The sequence below is a fragment of the Apteryx mantelli genome, chromosome 2 (assembly GCF_036417845.1).
Source record: "Apteryx mantelli isolate bAptMan1 chromosome 2, bAptMan1.hap1, whole genome shotgun sequence".
NCBI lineage: Eukaryota > Metazoa > Chordata > Aves > Apterygiformes > Apterygidae > Apteryx > Apteryx mantelli.
The window spans coordinates 151,277,062-151,299,330 of record NC_089979.1 but is presented as its reverse complement, the minus strand read 5'-3'; the positions used below and the strand labels follow the sequence as shown (position 1 = coordinate 151,299,330).

The 22,269-nt window shown below is 40.8% G+C and overlaps 1 protein-coding gene across 1 annotated transcript in view; it reads right to left on the bottom strand.

Moving 5' to 3' along the window:
• Nucleotides 1-22,269, bottom strand: part of GAD2 (glutamate decarboxylase 2) — a 39,576-nt gene that overhangs the window by 4,800 nt on the left and 12,507 nt on the right. Inside the window, exons 8-14 of the mRNA XM_067291810.1 lie at nucleotides 12,439-12,518; nucleotides 10,482-10,536; nucleotides 8,872-8,988; nucleotides 7,678-7,742; nucleotides 4,160-4,238; nucleotides 2,303-2,452; nucleotides 381-488 (exon numbers count right to left, since the gene is read on the bottom strand). Of these exons, the coding sequence (XP_067147911.1) occupies nucleotides 381-488; nucleotides 2,303-2,452; nucleotides 4,160-4,238; nucleotides 7,678-7,742; nucleotides 8,872-8,988; nucleotides 10,482-10,536; nucleotides 12,439-12,518 (654 nt within the window). The remainder of the gene's footprint in view (nucleotides 1-380; nucleotides 489-2,302; nucleotides 2,453-4,159; nucleotides 4,239-7,677; nucleotides 7,743-8,871; nucleotides 8,989-10,481; nucleotides 10,537-12,438; nucleotides 12,519-22,269) is intronic.

Below are 22,269 nucleotides of genomic sequence, written 5' to 3'. Positions count from 1 at the left end.
ACAGTACCGTGCACCACCGTTTTTCAGACTCATGTGGGGCACTGGAGCGCACATTCAGAACAGATCCTGGATCAGGAAAACTGCAGTCTCTTTTGATTACCAGAAAGCTGGTTCTCATTGCGTGTACACTGCTTTAGCCTGAGATGCCAGTGCTGCATTCCCGTGGAGTGAAACTGCAAACTGAAATCCTATGCTCAGCTGCCTCATCTCCCTTGCCCCTGGATCCCATAAAGAAGGGAGCTACTGGCACAACAACAGCTGCCGTTAGAAGGGACACTGCTTTTTGTCACATGCTTTTTGGTTCGACCTGTTAGTAGCATCCCAGTACCTGACTAAGGCAAGCGGTGCTGACAACTGGGACATTAAGTTGCAATACATACCTTTCCATCAAACACCATTTCATACCCTTCTCTGTTCTTTATTTTATTATATAGGTACTCTGCAAGTTCCAAGCACTTATCAATTTGTGCTTCAAATCCTGTGGTTCCCTTTAAAGAGAGAGAAAAAAAATAGAGCTTAAAGTTTTGTGACTATCTGTCCTGTGAACTGACACAGTGACAGGAACATGCAGCACTTGTCAAAGCAGCAGTACAAGTCACTTCACAGGAGTCTCTGTTGGAAGGATTAAGGATCTGGTTCTGTCAGACGAAGGACACTTTCCAATGCAGAGCTCATTCATCTCTAGCTTGTGCCACTGACTCCCCTATGATCACCTCTGCGAAATAAGCACAAGATCCAGCTCAGTGCTGAGCAAAATATTTGCACTGCCTCTGATGAAGGGTGCCCTTGGTGATGGTTTCTGCAGAGAGGCCGAGCACTGGTTTGCACAGCCTGGGCTGGCACAGACGAGGGCCTCTAGAAAAAGGTGTTGAGCTCCGTACATGGGGAGCCTTGTATTTTTTTCAGAAGGGGGGATTTTGATTTTCCAGAGGGGACAATCTGGTACCTTTTCCTAGCATATTTCTTTTCTTCGAATTAAAACACAAAATGGCCAGATGTTTTCAGAGACCAGCTTGAGGCCTGTAACAACCGAGCATTCTGTTCAGTTGCTGCCCCGTCTCCCTAGCATTTGTCTCTCTTCTTTTCTAACTGCTACCGCATAAACTCAGAAGCTGTTTGTAGGAGCTGCAGCCATTCCTGCTCTTTTTCCCCAGCAGAAGTCATAACCCTCTAGCTGTGACATCATCATCAATCCTGCAGTCACCAGCTGTGATGCCACAAACCAAGGATTGCAGCGTCGGTGGGGGGGGGGGGCAGGGGAACAGACAGCTGGAGTAGACAAACTGCTTGAGCAACGTGCATCCTATTTGGTAACGCAAGTATTACAAGTGGGGTGTGAGCAGAGAAAAAGCAGTACACGGCGTATCAAAAATATGTGCTTTAGAGGAAGAAATGTCTCTGAATAATGGATGTGGGTCCCTGCTAAATCCGGTCTGGCACTGCAGAACTGACTTCTGAGCCCAGGTCATCCCGCCTCTGCAGACAGAGCTTCTGGCATGGGGGAGAGCTAGCGCAGCCCCGGGAGAAAGCCTCGGGGCTGAGGGAAGGCACGCGGCTGAGACTGCCTGCCACTCTAGCGAGCCCAGCTAGTCCAACCGCTATTTCAGCCACAGAAACTTGCCCCCCCACCCCCCTTGCAGACTCCCACACCTCCAGCTATATTTGTTGTCTGTCTCAGAATTGTTTTCGGAGTTTTAATGAGGCACATGAAGCTCTTTAAGGCTTTCTGGAAATGAAAACAGTGATGTCATCTGAACAAACCTGAGGCAACCTGACATAAAAGACTGAACAAATATGTGGAAGAACTTATTTAGCAACATTCTACAAATACAGATGAACTGATGATTATGGCCATCTCATATTCTCAGAGAACATATTTTGATGAGTTTTCCTCTGCTTTACCAAAAGATCATTCCATATTTACTGCATGCAATAGAACTAGGATTCCAGTCTTGGAATTGCCATGTTTAATTTCTGATGTCATTAAAATAAAACATCTTTATGTTTCCAGAAATGTTCTTAACAACATTCTTAAACATATGATTTGTGGTGTTAGACTCCTACAGTTACACAAAGCAAATGCTATGCAAAGGCATGGAGTTCAAGTTTCAGAATCATCTGGGCTGCTTTGAACCTATACTGTTAAAGTTATAAAAAAAAGAGAAAATAATAATGTTCTTTCTTTCATGTTATATATGGGAAATTCAGGTCAGATATTTTCTAAAATGATGATTATAGAAAAGAAACCTGTATCTGCTGTGCATTATTTTAATGCAAACAAACACATTGCAGGTAGTCCTACCTTTGCCCTCCACATCAGCCATAGCTTGAAGACATCAACATGCCGTCCACATTGCAAAGCCTTGTCTCCAGTGTCATAAGACAGGTCGTAGTGCTTGTCTTGTTGAAAGAGGTAGGAAGCATGCATTTGATTGCAACTCTGCATCAACCCCTTAAAGAAAGAGAGACATAAAAAAGTAACGTTGGCACAAATGTGACTACTGTTTTGAGGGTTGCTTTAGGTCTAAACAGCAGAAATTACAAACATGCAAATTCAGTGTCCAACTGAAGTGTCCAATTGCAAGAGAAAGAGCTAAAAAAAAGACAAAATCAGACTTAGTTGCTTAGTGGGCTCAGTCTCTTGTATTCCATCCAGCACCCAGGACACTTTGGTACCTGACCCAGCAATGTGTAGGCCTCTCCAAGAGCCAAAGCATTTTTAAACAACTTTTAGATAGTGCAGTTCTGAGCATCATTACACGTACATTCATTTTTGGATCTGTCTCTTTATTCCTTGTTCTGGTTTCCATTCCTCCTTTCCTTGAAAGGTATTATTCCGGTCGAGTCAGGCCAAGGTAATTTGGTGACTAATCTAAAGAACATCACACCACTTTCCTAACTGCTTTTGTCTCTGCTTTTGTTTTTTTCTTCCTTTGTAGGCACAGTTCTTTTCTAAGGACAGATCCTCTGCAAAGCCCTGTGCTGCGAAGTGGGTGCTAAAGTGGTGCAGAAAGCTTTGCACAGACAAAAGAGCATATGGCCTCTAAACAGCCACCTAGAGCTACTTCTGGGTCAAAAGATACCGTTTTGGGGAGGCAGCTTTGTGGGAGGGCCAACAGCCAGCAAGGTGAGGAAACCTGTCTCATGGAAAGCATGAAGTTTCCTTTTTAGCTTTTAAAGTGAAGTGCAGAGAGTCATGTTCTGGCTCTAGTGAAGTCCTCAGCCAGGTTTAAAATACACCTTAGGGCTGTTGTTTAAAACTGCATTTTCCAGTCCAAGAAGAATCAGAACTTGGCTGTTTATCATCAGATCTAACCTCTATATGTAACTCAAAACTAAGATGGTAAAATGAAGGGGAAAAAATTGGCTTTCTCTTAATCTGAGCCATCTGTTCTCACTAGAGCTCAAGGATGGTACTGACTTCAACCAAGCAGGATTTGTCTCAGGGAACTGACCCAGAGGGCAAATAAAGCCAGCTTCTCTCCTCCTAAGCACAATCACTTTGTGTACAATCTGTTGTACAGCTGTTAGCAAAACAGCAACCAGCTTTTTGATAGCTGGTCTAATACCTGGTGGTTGTATAGCAGCTGTCCCAGTAACCAATGGTTATATGAAAGTTACAGGCTTGAAGGGTAATTCAAGTCCTGGTACTAAATGAAATGTGTACTTTTTATTCCAAGTGAACTTGTGTTCCCTTTTTATTTCCATGCTCCCCGAAGTGAATATATGGATCAGATCTGGGTTGAAATATCTCTCATAAAAGTCTGGAAAGTGTAATGATGCCTAGATTCTCAACCAAATGTCATATTGCATTTATAGCGTATCATTTTGCCTTCAGTTACAATTTATGCTACATAGAACCTAGTGGGGTTACACAGCTGTGTCCCCACAACTTAATTTAGGACATTTTGAATGCAAAGCTACAAACTCTGTAAAGATATTCCCATTTATTGGATCTATCAAATCAACTAGACAGCCATTTTAATTCCCTTTTGCACTCACAGCCTGAACACATAACTAGAGGTTTATTTCTCAGTTTCTTTTATAATCTTCATCACATTATCAAATATTAGCTATGACACAGTTATGAGGAAACATGCAGGATTTTCAGAAGTAAAATATCAGAAAGAACCAGGGAAACAAGTAGATGGAGACATACCTCTTCTCTTACCAGCAGGGCTGAACACTGCAGCGGGACGCCCATCATCTTGTGTGGGTTCCAGGTCACCGAATTGGCCCTGTGACAGTAAACCACATTCAACTGCAACACTGTACACTGTGGTGAAACCATGGAGACATTTTGTAATAATTAAAATAATAATGGCCATGTAGCAAAGGGCACCTTTTCCTTTTTCTGAGCAAGCAAGGCTGAAAATAATCATGAGTGTTATTAAGAAAGCAATGCCTTCATAAGGGACCTAATTCACTCTAGTTGTTTTCAGATAACAATCCTGGCAATTTACCACAGGATAATTGCTCTCTCCACTAAGCTTAATCAGTATGAAACTTTCTGGAGAGTCATCTATACTTTATAAATACAGGAGAAATTTCTCAAAAACACCCACTTGACTAATGAACCTTCTCAAGGCACATGGCTCCTAAAGATGTAGATAAGAAACTAGCAAATTAGCGGATTCCCTCCCACTGATTCTTGTTTCAGTAAGATTTAAGTAACATATGCATTTCTGAAAATTCTTTTAAACCCTTCTGGGCACCTCTAAGTCTCTGAGTAAGTTGGAAAATCTGGCCAAAAGTAATTTTTCTCATTGTTCCATTGATGGTAAGCTCTCACACATCTTTTGACTTTAGCTGTGCTATGATAATTCACACAACCAGAGGATTGAGTTCCAAATTACTATAGTAATAAACATAGCACTACACCCCTTCTACATAAGAGTTTGAGCCTGCTGACCTTCAGGACACATTGCCAAACTAGCTGTCAGCCAGATATTGTGCACAAAGAGGGTGCTGGCACAATAAAGACCAGAGAGGAGACTTTGGGACTATGGCAAGTGCTGAATGGAGGATTGTCCAGTTCTTTATTGTTTTAATCTTGTGTTATGCTTGACTGGTTATTTGTAAATTACTATTATTACATATGATGATTAGTTGATGGATGTATACATTAGCGTCCCATTTGGCAGGCTGTCAAGGATGCATAGTGCACATGATTTCATTTAGTTCAGTGATTTGAGTTTTGATAGCATATATTGGTATAAACCAGTCGACTGGGGCATGTAACTACTTAAAGGACCCAGGATACACCTGCAGGTAGCACGTCTGTGAACAGAAGTGAGCATGTTCGAATCTGGCAATATTTGCCTTCATAGGATTTGGAGGCAATGCTATGGGTGTATGTATGTCCTTATTGTTTCCTACAAGATTGCTTTTCACTCCTTCAAAGCAAGCAGCTCCAAAATGCTCATGGACACAGTGCAGCACTTTTGTGCTTTCTTCTTTGCTATTTAAAGGCAACTGTGCAAGGGCCTGATGAAAAATCTGTAGGGAACAGTCTTTCACAGGCAACATCTGGCCACTTGGCTTGGCTTTTCAAGTATTTGGCAGCTTTTAATCAGCTCAGAGTCAGTCATCTGATTACAGTGCCAGAGCTAATAATTCTGAACATGTATTGAGGTCTATGGATTCCCTTCGATATGATACTTTTTCATTTTTATCTGTGCCTACACAGAATCAAGCAGAAATTCTTTAAGATCCTTCTACGTAACAGTAGTGGTATGGATTTTCTCAAGCAAAAGGATTATTTACTGACAACACCCAGATGTTAATTATCTGCCTAAAAAATTTAATTTACCCTAAGGTCATCTATTTCCCCATATTCATCCCAATTGCACACACAACAAAATTACTTACATAAAATAAAAATCCACCATTTTTCATTTGTTATCAGTTATTCTGGGCTTCAGCCATCAGTATGCGCTTAAATAAAAAGCTGACTGAAAGTAACAGTGAGGGAAAAAAGCTACATGGACCCACAAGATGTTTTTTATCTCACATTTGTCTAAATAACTGAAACCAAGCACCTATGTGATTTTGTGACTGTGGATCCTAGACAAAAAAAGAAAGAGGAAAAGCTTTTCTTTAGAGATTCCTAATGGATAACTGGAAAGTATTAAGTCTGGCAGAATTTGACCCTCAGCCATTATAAAAGCAGACTGAGGTCCAGTAAATCTCCTCTAAAGGTGCCCACATTTGATATCTGGACAAACTGAAGTGAGCTGCTGCGTCCATCAAGCAGGGGAACAGGACTGGAAATGACAAATTCCATTAATTCATTGCCTACCATACGGAGATGGCACTTATCAAAATACTGGAGGAACTGCAGTGGAGTTGTGAATCTAAAGTGTATTATTTGGAAATAACTTTAATATAGATTCAACCTGAACGACTCATTCTAGCAGAATTTGGACAATCTGGGAGGCAAACTCTGTTTTTGTACTCTGTCCTCATAGGCTGCTGGGTAGATTTTTCTAACATGTTGGATATTTGGATATACATCCTTTTTAAACACAATATGTAAGTTTGCAGTGCTCAAGGCAGTCTTAGCTAAAATATATCAAAATTATAGAACCGCTGGCTGCTCTCCAAGTTCTGCATGTGAGATGTATGAGAAAGGAATGGAAAGATCAAGGTATCTTTCTAATCCTTAGGAACAGGATCAGGAAGTTGTTTGTAATTTTAACTGGCAAGGAGCAGCGATTCTGTTAGGAGATAAAAAGGCAGGGGAGAGTAATAGTTTAATCTTAAACAGCATGAGCTTCAGAAAATATACACATGTAACTGGCTAAATCTAGCCCAGCATACTGTTTCCAGCAAGGGGCCTAAATAGCTGCCTGGGAATAACACAAAGCAAGACAAGCACCCCGAAGTACTTCCCCCATGTACTCTCAGAGGCTTCAGTCATTTGTGGCTCACAGACTTCCTGAATGGTTTTTGTCTGTCTGGTCTACGTACTTATCTAGTGTCCCCCTAAACGCACGTAAATCTTAACATCCTTTGGCAAGGAGTTCCACAGCTTAGCTACACGTTTCTGAATAAACAGCTGTTTATAATTTTAAGCTCAGTCTTTCCAGTCACCAAACTAGGTTGCTATCATTTATGTTCATCTGTGTGTATTTGTAATGTTCATGAGCTCATGACTAAGACCGTGTACACCCAGGTGCAGATTTACTGAGAAGACCTCACTAGCATGGCTTGGAGGAGTGCATCCTTTCCACGAGTGACAGAGCAGTGGTCAGTGACTGCCGAAACACCTGGCCAAATGGCAGCTGCAGCCACCTTCTATATTTAGACTTCAGCATGCAAGATCTCCAAGATTCATTTCTTAAAGAAATGCAATTGCTAATTCATTGCAGACAGTGAATCAGAGGATGACACAGAAACCATGCTGGATCTGAGAATGCATGTTGCAAGAAATAAAAACACAAATATGAAATGTCCACTGTTCTACCAAAAAAAAAAAAAAAGAAGAAGCGCTACCACAATGACCATTGAACAAAGGCACTTAGCATTGTTAATTCAACCAGAAGGACAGTTTACATGATTTCTTCATATTTTATTTTGGACCTAATATTGACTGATTTTTATTTTTATTTATAGGCATTGCTATGGTAATCAAAAACGTGTTAAAACACCTAATAACTTGTTAATAAGTCATACCTTTCAACTCCATTTAACTTCCATTTGTGTTTTCTTGACATCAGCAGCCCGCCACCCCATGCTCCCTAGAAAGCAAGATACATTATCTTAATGAGGAGAGATCTCTGCATTTCTCTATGATGACATCTGTGAGTTCACATTAGTTTGGCATCCTTTCTTTTCCTTGCTGATGTGGTGTCTTCCAAAATGACCAGGCAGATGGGGCCTGAGGCATTAGCTAAACTAACGATTTCTTTCCAGTAGCTTGGAAGCAGTGTTTTATAAACCATGATCTGTGTGCCAAGGCCTATCGCCATTAACTCCTCCCTCACCACCTCATCTGACAGTGACACTTTGGGCGGCCTCAGACTGTAATTAATATCTCCTAGAGCTGCTCATGGGTAAACTGGCTTTTCTCATTTAGTGACTAAGTGATGATAACAAAATGAACCAGGATCTCAGTTGCTGTGGTGGGTTTTCAGTATATTTCTGACCAGTAATGCTTCCTCCCTACCCCTTTGCTTTTGCTTACAGAGATCAGGGACGTGCAGATACTTCATGTGACTGAGAAGAAGTCTGAGGTAAATACGAATTCTTCCTTTAAATTGGAATGATCTTGGCTAATACAGTAATCCAAAAGCAAGATTTCCAGCCCTATGGAAATTCGATTGCTAAGCCTTTTTGGAGAAAGGATTTACAAAAATTCACAAACCCCATTCTAGAGCTGAAAGATGAGCCTCCAGAAAGATTTACTGGCGAGAATCCAGATATAGCTAAGTAGCCAGTCTGATAAATTCCTATGGCATTTGCATTAATCTGTTCAGCAATCTGGGGTACTTAACTCCAGACAAATGTAGCCTTCTCCTTATGCATTTACTTTGCAGCTGTTGCAGAAGCTGAGTCTGTGCTGGGTATGGTTTTTATATATTTTCTGTATTAACAATATTTAGAGAAGAAGCTGAAGGCAAAAGGCACTCAAACTAGGTGATCTGAAGTTCTAAGTTGCTAAAAGCACTACACAGTTACAGCTCCTCTGATGTCTCCCTGACCTACTGGTACCTGACCCTTTCAGAGGAGAGGAAATCAGCCCGTAGACTTTAGAGTTAATTACAGAACCAAGTACAATATTATCTGTACAAGATGACACTGTCCAAGATGAATAAATTCATGCTGACATGCCTTTTAATCAAGCCCCACACATGAGATGGTACTTACATCCACATGCATCCAGATTTTGTATTTCTTGCAGATGTCTGCAATAGCTATGAGTGGATCAAACGCCCCATACACTGTCGTTCCGGCTGTAGCACTCACCAGGAAAGGGACAAACCCCTGCAAGAGAGCACAGAGGCGTTCGGCCCTCAGCCTGCGGCGCCCAGCCCCAGCTGCCGCTTGCCACCGCCTCCTGCCTCTCGGGCAGCTGAAACCTCAACTGTGGCAATTGCTCTCTGCACAAGGGACCCACAAGTGTCTCCTACATTACACTGTTTTTTCCCAGTTTAGAGCTAGCAATATTACAGTTTCTGCCTTAAGGTGGCAGCAAACTTCCAAACCAGTATCCTCCATTTATTGCAGTAAAGATTGATGAGACAGGTAAGCTCTCAGGAGAACAATTCCTCCCCATACCACCTGCCTGAGAAAAAAAGGTCTGCTCTATATGATGCCGAGTAAAACAAACCTTATCCATACGGCAGCGTGGTGCATGAAACCTCTCTGGCAGTTGGTGCCCTGGGCTGCATTATAATTACGCCAGCGGACCACGTGAAGGTGCAGGAGCGTGAGGTGCTGGGGCCCGTCAGCGGGAGCGTCATCTCCTGTGGGCGCTGCTGAGATGGCAGCAGCTCCCACCCCCCCTCACCTCCACCCCATCCCATTCCTCCCAGAGCCCCGGGGCCATCTCGTGGACTCCCTCTGCTAAATGGTGGCCAGCACAGAGGACACACTGTCTCTCGCACAGCTTTTGCACTATAAGCACTTGAGTCTGCAGTAATTTATACCAGTATTTCATCTTAAATTCATCTGTAATCTGTTGCTTTCATAAACAGTACTCGGAGCAATGAGGTAAAGAGGGTGTACATTTCTTGAAGGACTGGGGCTTAAACTACAAAAAGAAACTTCCTTCTGCTAAATGAAATATATGGTCAGTAGGTTTGGGTGGAACTTTTATTTTCATTTTATCTTACTTTTTTACCACATGGCTTTTCTTGGACAAAGTGAACTCTTAACGAAGATTGGTGTTACAACGGAATTGGTGAGCTTTGAACTCTGTGTTTCTAAAGATTATTTGCACAAATGTTGCCATAGGTAGGCATGGGGCTAAATCCACTGCATACTTTAATCTGATGTTTTAATTCTGGTTTCTATTATCAAATATGCTAAATTCTATCTTCTATTAATGGATGTATATATTAATGGCTATTCTATATAAAAATTGTGTATTTCAGAGAATATGCAGATTTCAGTTTGCCTTCCATTGCTTTGGTGACTCTATGAGGAATATTTTCAATGCATGAAAATACATATGGATTTCCCAAATGATTACTCAACTTTTGCCAATATTCAGCTGAGGAATTGCATCACAGGCTGATGATATAAAAAAAGAGGAGGTTATGCAGAACAACATATAAAAAGACCCAAACAGCTTATAAAGATTATCTTTAAACATATTTTTTCAGCAACTCTTGCCTTACTAATTACTGGCCTGAGAAATAAATCAAAAGTTAATGGGAAAGCCTATGTTGTTCTACCAAAGAAAGTAAACAAACTAGCTGTATTGTTCGTGTTTGCTTTTTGTTTTTTGGAAGCAGAAATGCTAGTACACTTACTTTTTGTTTGGCTTCAAGAATTCTTCTTTCAAGGTCCGATGGGATCATCTTCCCTCTGGAGCAAAAGAAAGTTGTATTAGAAGTCTAATCTTGAAACCAGCTCTTGCTGTTAGTTCTTCACTTAATAGAAAATAGATGTGTTACGGAGCATCATAGGCAGGAGGGTTATGGGGGAGCAGGAAGAGGCTGAAGAGACAGCAGCAGAGGAGCGCTGAGGACAGAGGGAGCGCTGGGGTCAAAGTCTTCTCGTATAACCCACATCCATCTACAGCCCCCAGTGCTGCCAAATAAGGGTGAAGTGTCTTGACCCCAAACCTGCAGGAGATGCTCTATTGCTATTAATATAACTGTGTGGTAGTGGAACAGGTAACCAAAATGCATGGTCATCCAATCCTGGGCATGAGCAAGAAGGTGTGATTTTCTTCACGTTTTCCTGGCTGAAATGCACCATACATTTACATTGTCCCAAGATCCAGCAACAAAACTTGGTGAACTGTGGGTCAGAATGGGGAGGAGAGGAGACACACAGAAGCACGCTTGCTCATGCTGGACATGTCAAAAAGCTCTTGTGGCCCATCTTCACTCTCTCATGGGCCAACAGAAGGTCCTCCTTCACCACATCTGCCCAGCACCCCCCACCAGGGACATGTGCTGAGCAAACAGCCTGCTCCGTCCCGCTGACCTCGTCTGGGATTTGGCAAGACATGCAGTAATCCTACTGTTTACTTCAGGATGGACAGGCTAAGCATTGTGGTCTTTGCAGAAAAACATTACACTGAGTTTGCACAAGAAGAAAAAGAAGACATGACTTCATTGATCTGTGTCTGTCCTTAGTGAACAGAAACAATCAAAGGTTTATTTTGATTTGTGTTGGTTGTGTTGATGTTGTCATTAATTCCTTTTCAAGGTGTGCTCAGACTTTTGTTAATAAAGAGATAATAAGTCTATAAGTCAATATGCAGATGCTGTGATTAGTACTGTAAATTGCTTAGCTGGTGCTCTTCTTTTATCTTAAGAGCAGAATATTTTGATTGCAGTTAAACCTTCCATTTAAGCTAGAGCCATAAATAATTTAATACCTTATAACAATGATATTTGGGACTCATAATAAGAGCATACTTTATTGAAAAGATTCTCAGTAGAATTGATAAGAATGTTTCTATCATTTTTTTCCATAGAAAACGTGTTTTCCATCAAATTGAAAATCTTCATCAAAACACGTTGATTCTGTTAATATTTCTCTGCTTTCTCAAAATGGTTTCTCTAGCAGTTCGGTGAATTAAACAATTAAACAACAATCTACCACCAATTTGTAGTACCTATTGGGAACAGGAGTCTAAGTGCCTTATGTGCTTCTCCTTTTGATGGGTCATCTCCCTTATTGGCCTACATTGCCCACAACGCTGTGAAGCCCCTTTCCTGAACGTACTGTATTCCACATTGCAAGGGTGTCATGATTGAGTGTACTGGGGAAAATGTGGTCCAGCCAGGGAGTCAGCTGCTGAGAAGGAATGAGGCGGCAGGATGTAACAAAATTACATTAGCAAATGCTCCTCAATATTTTAAGCAGTTTAAAAGGCCCATTTCAGCTCATTTTAATAGGTCAAAATGTGAGACTGTTTAAATGTTTCATTTTGACCAAAACAAGCTTCTTCATAGTTTCTTAACTGAATGTATAAAGAATAATCACTAGTTCGACTTTTTGTTTCACTTCAGGATCCTTCAGGAAGGGAACTTCAAGATTTTTGATCAGCTCCAATAACTGACTTACAAAGAAGCTACTGAGAGAGTCAGTTCCTCAAATGGGATACATAAGTGTAAGGCTGCTGAAGTTGACAGCACTACGGCGAGTTACACCAGCTATTGATTACATCCTATATACTTTCTCTGACTTGAGCGTCTGACTATCCTCTTCTTTGTACAATTAAAAGGAGAAGTGTTTGGCATCTTTACTTACCTTTCATCACATCTAATCAGAATCACGCTATCTGTACCAATACCCAAGGCTGCAGCTCCTTTCTTCACAGAAAAGTGACTCTGAAAAAGTACATTTATTATTTTGTATTATTTTTACTATTATTTCTTAAACAATTTAAAGTACTACACTCTTGCAAGTCCTTCAGCAAGCAGTCCCACATAGGCAATAATTCTATTCATACACTTTTTCAGAAACTCATCACTGTAATTTGAGGCTTCATATCAGGACACTGCAGTCAATTAAAGCAACAGTAATCATTCTAATCTGGATTTATTCCCGGAATATTAAATATGCAATTGTAGTTGGTGATGTACCCAAATTCTGTCCTTGATGCATGCTTACAGCTTCTATTGCTTGTATGCATTCATCAATGAGCTTGATTCACTGGAACTTCTCCCTTAGCCAATTCATTTTGTTCATGGCATCTGGAGATGTGCTTTTGCTATATAACTTCTGGCCAAATAATATACTGAGAATAAATACAGACAGAAGGCTTAATTCTGATTTCAAGTCAATGAAAGCTAGTAATAACCCCCATTAATAAATAGAGTTACTTCAATTTAAAATCAAAATCAGACTATTAGTAAGACTATTAGTTAATCTGTACATATAGGATAAAAGTGGAAGTTACATACTGTAGTGCAAGTCAGTTTAATTTTCTCTAACTCATAGGATTTAACTCCTGAATTAGCACTGGACTGTAATTCTAACTTAATTCATAGTGATTATGATAATGAAATTGTTTTATATCAATTTATACCACCAAGAATCAGATTTTTTATTAAGTCAAACCCAAGTGTAACAAATCTGTCTGAAGTCATTTTAATTACAGATTATTAAACTTAAAAAAAAAGAACTTCTTTGTGTATACTACAGTAACATTAGCTCAGGATGTAACACTGTAAAGGAGATAAAAATCTAATATGGCTTTTTAGGTGTCAGAGATGTTACGGAAAAAAAAAAAAGACACTAAGATATATAGTTTATCCTCCTACCAGTGCAGGAGTAGAGAAGCAGACTCCAAAGCAAAGTATTAATCACTACTGCTTTATCAAGTGAGCATATGGCTTCAACCATAGTGCAAACAGTAGAGTGCTGAATGGAAAGGGCTGGACACCACGGTTACACATCAGCTTCACTTCAGTGGGACTTTACTGCATATGCCTTCAGTTTAGTAAGTAAAAATGCATGCTTTCAGCTTAGTAAGTAAAAAACCCCCTGTATTTTACAAAACAGAGGTAACTCCTGTGGATGGCCTGGACTGCTGTGCTTGAGGTTGTGTAAGAGTTTCTATTCTGAACTCCTTTTTTCATATACTCATATCTCATCATTTTGGCTGAAATGCTTCAAGTTTTCATGCTGTCCAAACACTTTCTCAAAAGAGTTTGAATAAAAAAGTCATCGGACATTTTGAAGAACTTCAGATTTCTACTGAGCCATGATTCACTAACAATACATGGACAACGTGAAAATACTTCTCCAGGAAACTGATATTTTCATATGCACTGATTTTTTAATGCAATGGGTTGCTATAGCTTTTCCCTATGGGATATGGCTGCAATATACCAACAGCATGTATCGAGCAGCTGTTAATGACATTGTCTAAATCAACAATGATTTACTAATCATCATCAATAGGAAAGTTTCATCTAAGGCCCAAATCGACATTTAAGGCCCTAATACAGCAACCCACCCTAGCCCTTGAGCTAGGCATGTTCTAAAACATGCCTGTGAGACTGACTTCAGCTTAAGTTGATGATTAAATGAAACGTATACCCATGCGCTTCCATGAACCGCAAGGGATTTATATACCTGTGCTTAAGTGTTGTGCTGTATTTGACCGGATTCATTGCAGCTAGTGTAGCCATGCCTAAAGCCATCACCTAGGGTCCCCTCCAGTCAGTGGGGGAGGCGCGTCTGGAGAGCGATCCACCCTGTACAAGGGTTGCTGGTTCCCGTCTGGAGTGGAGGCCTGACTTTTAGCTGACTGAAGTCAGGCGAGGAGATTTCCACCCCCTACTTAAGGACTAAACCCCACCGTATCTGACATTTGGGCGTATAGCACCTGGCAAAGATGCTTAGCCTCTTCTACGAGCAGGGCACTAGAGCTCTACAAATTGGCAAATGTTTGATTTTGACACACTGTTACTGTCTAGCCTATTAAAACCACAGGTTAGTGATATGCTGAGATTAGAAATGCAGTTTTCCCTTCTGTTTATCTAGTTGCGGATCAAAAAGTGCTAGGAAGTATTTATACATTGATCATCACAGGTCTGCTCAGCATCATGCTGACATGTTCATAGCATGTTCTTTACTACATGAAGCCAAGTTTTTGCATAAACACGTTTCAATGAGCTTCATCAGTTTCACTAAACAGGGACTTCTTTTCCCAAGTACTGTAGACTAAGACTTGGACTGTGACCAATTCACAAACCTCTATACGTGGAAGATACAGAAGTCTCTTCCCAGGCCCTGGCAGCTCTACCAGAGCCACACAATGCAGAAATGCAACTTCATGAGAACAGACTATGAGGAGGCTGCTAGCACCAAGAGACTTGTAATAAATTCCCAAGTTCAGGAAGATATCTTTGATCTTTGCAAAAATTGAAACAGAATTAGATAGTGTCACCATAATGACAGTTCATTACCATGCTTTGTGAAGCTAGAATTGAATTTATATACTTTAACAAAAAAAACCCCATTCTTTATGCTTGTATTACACAAATTCTTGGGTACATGCCGAGTAGTGTAATATATAAATACAGGTAGAGAGCAGGAGTGAGGAGTTATAGTTAGATGTATTTCATTGGGTTTCAAGTCAATGTCATTAAAACAAAGATGAATTTTGCTCCTTATTCCATACTAGTTAAAACAGATTTACTAATGTAATTTGTCTTTCTAATAGAAAATAGAACTATTCCAACTACCTTAAAAAAGAGAGTATGGATTTGAACAGCTTACTATGAAAAGAAAATTAAGCCCATGTACTCAAAAGCATCCACTGGAATATGGCCAAGCCTAACTGCCTCACTGAGAAGTCTGATGGCCTTGGTAAAACGTCATTGGGGAAAAAATGAATGTAGCATTGAACATCTCAGATGCCTGAAAGCTGTTTACAGACTGATGGGAACTTAGCAGGCAGGAACCAAAACAGGTTTAGGGATAAATTGTGAAGAAATATAGAGATCTACGCACAAAGGGCAAATGCAATTACAATTTCTAAACAAACTTTAAATATGAAATTGCTCAATCTGCATATACAGACAGATATGTGACTGCTGTTGTATTTTTGTGTCTTGGGGTAATGTCTGAGGAATTACTACAGCTACTTGAGAAACTCTAAAGGGTTGGAATGAAACTGAACAAGGAAAAAATATAGTTTTAATAGTAAGAAAACTTTCCTATTTATGATGATTAGTAAACTTTGTTTTAGTATTCCTAGGACAGTGCTGAAAACTTGGCCATCTGGGTAATGTAAAGGTAAACAAACACGGAAAAGTAATCAAGGTCTAACAGAAGGAAAGGTTTGTGGTTAGACAAAATAACTGAAAGGTTCAACTGGGCTAACAGGGCAAAGAATATGGGGCTGCAGATTGCCTAGCCATGCAAGGAACTGAGATTGAGCACAATCTCCTACTACATGGCCATGTAGGAGTAACTCAGGTCTGAAGTCCAGTGGTGGGAGAAGAGGGGTCAAAAGGGGAGAACGGGGCAGACTGCTGGATGCCAGCCCTGAAGAAAAGAAACCGGCTCAGAAAAGCAGGCAGTGTCATAATTTCACCACCATAATTTGACCAGTGTCCCACGCTTGCCAGGAATGGGGCAGGTGGTCACAGACTGTCCCTGTGCCCTTCTCCTTTCCTGCTTCCTGTGGCCTTGCACTGCAAAAGTTGCAGGGAAGACTAGAAATACATCCCCTGTAGAGAGTTTAGGCTGTTAGGAGAGTTGGAGGAACTGGAGTTATTTCCTGAAGGTGGCTGAAGACTTTGCATTAGTGTAATAGAGGTTGCAGATGTATGAGATAACTATGTTTTATCCTAACCTGGGGATAAATCTGAACAGGCAAGATTTCAAAGAAACCTCATTTTCTTTTGAAAAGAAATGTGGTTAAAGTTTAATGGTGAAACAGAGGAATAGAACAGCAGTCAATCTTAGTGACAAGAGTATATTATTAGTCAGAAAAAAAAAAGGTGATTTTGAGCCAGGGAAATCTTCCCTTTGTTTAAAATTTCAAATGATGTTAGGAATAAGTTTGTTTGCCCTGGTAGCCACTTTTTCATAATTAACTTTGTAGAGTAAAAACACACTGCAAATTTATTACAAGTGCAAGAATGAAACAGTCAGGCCTTTTGGAAAAAGGAAGAATTGGAATCATTAAAAATCTTATGATGCTGAAAAGCCTGGCAAACAATTGTTATCTTAAATGAACAGCGCTTTAATATACAGACACTGCTATTTTGTTATTGCAATATTCGATCTACCGGCATGTTTTATAGCTTAGTAAATTACCAACTCATCATTGGGCATGACTGAAGCTGACAGGAAGGACCACCCTAAATGCTGTGAGTGAGCCCCACAGGCCATGGCTGGCTTTCTGCGGGAGCCGTGGCAGCCGAAGGAAGCCAAAGTACCTTCCTCTCACTGCCCGCAGGGTTTAAACAACCAGGAGGACCTAAGGTGGGCTCCCTGCATATGAAGGCCAGGCTCCTTCTCACTTAGTTTTAACCATCTAAAAATGTGTGTCTGCTCAAGGCCAGCTGTCTGGGCTCCATCAAGAGGGGGGAGGAAATGGTACCTCCAGGAGGCACTTTATCCCTGAGGCTTTGGCACCTATTTTAGACCAGGATGAGTTGTCTTCTGCAGATCTCCCTCTCTTTTTATTGACTATAAAAAGTGCATAGACTAAATCAGATTAAATTTTTACACTTTAGGTAATTAAAGTTAAGCAAGATGAATCCTGTCTCTAATGTCTAATTGCAAGCTACAGCTTTTCCTTCAATTATCTACAAAAAGAGCTTACTGTGTCCCATCACATTTTTAAACACACTATAATGAGGTATATGTATTTGTAATATTTCCTTTAGCTACTGCTATTAAAATTTTAAAATGATTTGTTAACGCCAGGGGAAAATTAGTATTTTAATGCTTATACACAACATACTAATATTTCCATCTTTTGCATTTTGAAAGATGCAACTTTAAACTGCCTTTCTAATCCAGAAAGACTCACAACTTGTTTTTTCCAAGGAAAACTTGGACAGTTATTATGGTGCTGACAGTAATATTCTGGTTTTACAATCTTATCTGTGGATGAGAAACATTCCACTGAGTTCAGGAGGATTCTGTGGTGGTGAAAATGTGAGGAGATATTGAGCATATGAAGGACTAGTCCCAAATGACAAGTGTCTCTTTTGGTACAGTCTGCCCTCATGCATTGTTTTTCTGGAAAATGATTTTACTTTGATTTGAATGGAGTTACTTGAATTAAGTTGCTCCTCAAATAAGACCGACTTTTTCACTGTCTCCCTCCGACTTCCAACACCAACAAACGATACTTTTCTACTTACTTTCCATTAGGTAATGCAAAGAAAGAATGTGTGAATCCATGAATTTGATTTTGAGTTTTCTTAGGTGGAAACAAAAACATTTCCTACTTACTCTATATAGTTAGAAGTATAACTAATGGATTCATATTTTATGCCACTAGAAGGAAAACATGATTTCCATTATTTCTCAAATCTTTCCCTGGAAACTCCACCACAGAAGTCACCCACTGGATCACTTCTTGCAGGTGACAGTCCTGAAAATTGTCTCTTAAGCAGCCTGACTAGAGGGCAACAATTACGTGTCACAGCAATGAATGGGATTAAGAGATCATTCTACATAGAGACAAAGTCAAAATCTTTTGAAGGTTCTTTGTGAAATGGAGGTCTGTCAAGCTGTCTGCTTTGAGACAGAAGTCACTTTTTAATTTTGCTCTGTCTCTGATCCAAGAACCTCCATATTAGATTTCAGAAGCCTTTCAGACAAAAACTTTTGTCAAAAGCATTTTTCTCTCAAGGATACTGGTGTAGTTTGCTGTACTCCCTGCAAGTAATGGGGCTTGTACACACAGGGAAATTGGTGTGCCAAAAGTTGGAGCAATGACTTATCGCCAGTTGCCTCCTCTGGTTGAGATTGCAGTGCAGTCACTGCATGTGCTCCCAGGACAGGGGCGCTCCCCTACCAAAGCCGAAAAGCAGCCTCTCACCAATACACTCCTAGTGACCTCTCAAAGGATGAGGTCCCTCTAAGTATATCCAGCTGTCCACAATATAGACTAGCTCATATCTGAACTGCCACCAGACCCTCCTTTTGCAGTCAGTGGCTATCTGAGCCATATTCCCAATGAAGCCAAGGGCAAGAGTCATTCTGCAGGTGGGGGGTGCCAGAAGCACAGAGATCCTCTCTGTGCCTGTTGGATCTCCATCTGGGTGAAGAGGTCCCCTATTCACAGATCAGACTGAATTGCCTCCCTGTTTTTGTTCTGTAGTTTCTTTTTAAAAGCTATGACAGGAGCTGTATTGCTATTTCCCTAGTGAGCACTTCACAGGTTGCTCCTCCTTGGGCAGGCTGCTAGCGTGGGGTAGGAAACAAGGAAAGCCGATACAGACCACATGAGCGTGGTCTTGCTGGGTTGGATGAGATCAAATGATAGGAATAAATCACTATCTCTTTCCAATTATACCCAGCTTGTTTTTCATTCCCTGAACTGAAGATTGAGCCCATATGGCCCACAATTAAACACCAAGGCTGCGGAAGAGCTGCAGGTCTCTTAAGCTATTTTTATACTATCAAATAAAAAAGATGAGGATTGCTCTGTAACATGAACTTAGCTATTTCTCTACAACTAAACTCTCTCCCCCTGCAACCTCCTCCTCCTCCTCTGAACACAATGACTTTGTCCATTTTGCCTGTTAGCGATGATCCTTGCTCCATGCTATCCAGTTACTGCTGGATGCTAAGAGTGCTAGCAGGCCCAGTCAAAACCATGACAGGGAATAGGCTAAAATTCAATGGGACTTGACAAATCAATCAACTAAAATATTCTGGAAAGGTCTCTCTTTTTCAGCTATTTTCCCTGCATTGAAAAAGAGACCTGCTCAGCTGAACACTCACACCAGCCTAAAGCCGATACACTGAGGCACAGGAGGAGGCCTTCATCATTGTGTTTGAAAAGACAGGCTAAAATAGTTTGTTATGATTGCCATCTCTCACTTTTACCCTTCTGGGCACCCATGCAGATGAAAGAACCACTGATGATGTATTTGTTAATATATAAGATCTGATTAAGTCCTGAGGTAAGGAAGCGCACCTCAGTGGAATTATACCTGGGCCAAGACTGACATAAGCAGTTATAACATACTTAACTATCACTAGTGAAACAGAATTAAATTGAAGCAGAGTGAAAGACATGTCACAGTCATACTGAACTGCATGGGAAAGACTTGTGTAACAGGATCTTGCACGGCCAAAATAGTCACATAACCTACTTGAGGCACCTAATGTGGACTGCGTATGTCAGGATGCTGATCTTCCTCTATGGTCAATGCAGAGAAGTAGGTGAACCTCTCCTGAAGGTGATGTAGAACATCTAAATTAAGGAATATTTAGGTTCCTAGTTTAGATGCTCTGAGTTTCCCTCCAGAGGTACTCCTCTTCATTGATTGTGCAGACAGTGAGGTTCCTAATTCAGGCACCTAATGCACTCCTAAGTTAGGAAGTGAACTACGTGGGAGAAATTGCGAATTACTCTTCCCTTCCCTTTTCCCCTACTGGCAGCTGAACCTACCACTGCATCAGATTGAGGCCATATTCTGATTTCAGTAATACTGGTTGCAACTGCAAAGTAACTTCATTCATTTATAGTAATGGACACTCTAGATTGGTTGCAATGTTGATTCTGTTGTCTGGGAATTACTGATATTGGCATCTTTGCTTCAGACTGAAACCCTCACCAGAAAAATCTCAATGTAGCTAAACAAATACAATAACTTTAAAGCTTTGTTTACTATTATGCCACAGATAGAGCATGGGGAAATGACAGTATCTAGTTTATAGACCACTTGTTCCATGGCCATTGCCTCACAACAGCCTCCAAATGTGGCAGGGAGAAACAAGCATCAGACTCGGTAATCTAAAAGGAAGTAGAAGACCAGCATGGCATCATAAATAAGACAAATGACATTCTCATATCTCAGTGTCTGTTCAGATTTGGAATGACATTTCCTTTCTAAAGAGGGATTATATTCCTGGACCTCTGTAATTCCTGTACCAGCTTCTGTTATTTTGAAGGTAAAAGCCCTGATCCCATATCCTTTGGGTAATTAAGGGTTAAAGGATCCTGTCTTCACTTAGCTTGGTTTTATAACTTCCCTAGAAGATGTGTTATTACATATTTTATTGAAAAAGGGATTGGGAGAGGTACAGAACTGTAATTTCAAAATACTTTTAAAATCTAACAGATTTCAGACGCTACTGTGGATTTGGTAGTATATTTGATTTTGGAATGTTTAATTTGCTGAGGGAGCTTCTTCTTCCTTGGCCTGAAAATACAATTATTAAAGCTCATTTCATTATTTTGAGACTGATAGCACAATTTGGTTCATTGTTTAACATTCCATTGCTATGAATACAATGAAATTCTCTAATGATTAATAGGATTTCTTATTTTAAATAATCATGCTGAACCTTATTTGCAAGACTTATTAGATCCGTAGCTTCTATATGAATAATGCATCTCTAGCTGTACAGCTAACTTTGGAGAGTTGCTACTCCTCTGTAAAATATTTTTCTCTCCGACTGATTTGGGGACAATTGATCTGCAATGTGGAACCTGCAGTTCTGCTTCGCAGCTCCTATTGCCAGGAAGGGCATCGTCAAAGGGACTTCCTCCCAAGCATTTCTGATCATTTTTGAGGACACTCGGCTCTTCACACTTGTAAAGAATGGAAACATAGTCTCTGAAAAAGTCAAAGAAGGTAGCCAGGTCCTTGAAGATGTTGTCATCTAACCTGGGCAGCATCCTGCTAAGGCCCAGCAGCAAAAGCGCCTTTTCTGTTTGAGCCCACCCAGCTGTAGAGAGATTTAGGAGGAGACCATGAAGCCTGAAGGCAGCTCACAGCCCCTTCTGTTTATAACCCTTCATTTTCCCCCTTTTCCTGCACACACTTTCTCCGCTATAAGCTATAAGGAGTTTAAAGCCAAAATAATCCCCACAAGACAGACAGACAGACAGAAGAATGGCTTGGTATGGTTGTGCGAAGAGCAACCAACTCTCCATCTCCCCCATGCAGGCCACGGTGATTCCTCCACGCCCACTCCCCGTCACCTCAGCACCTCTCAAGCAGTGCATGGCCACTTGAGGCAGGTGCCTGCCACAAGCCCCCCTGTGCTGAAGGTTTTGCTCACAGGGAGAAATCCATGATAAAGCCCAGCACCCCACAACAGTCCACAGCAAACACATTGCTAACAGCTACTCTGCTGCACACACAGCATTTCACTATTACTGTCTTCATGTGTGTTATTACCCTATTACTAAATAACTGCAGGAGTGGTTTCAGCTAGCAAGATTTTGATTCACAGGGATTTTCTGTTCCACTAGAGTGACCTGAACGAGGACACTCCTGCCAGAAAGTTTAGCAGCCAGATTCTGAGCTCTCACTGTTTGATGAGGTCTTCAGCAGAGCTTCTTAGCATTCATCTTAACGTTTATATTGATGTAAGTGAGAGCAAGAAAGTTGCAGTGGGTTGCAGAGCCTGCTCTTCCTG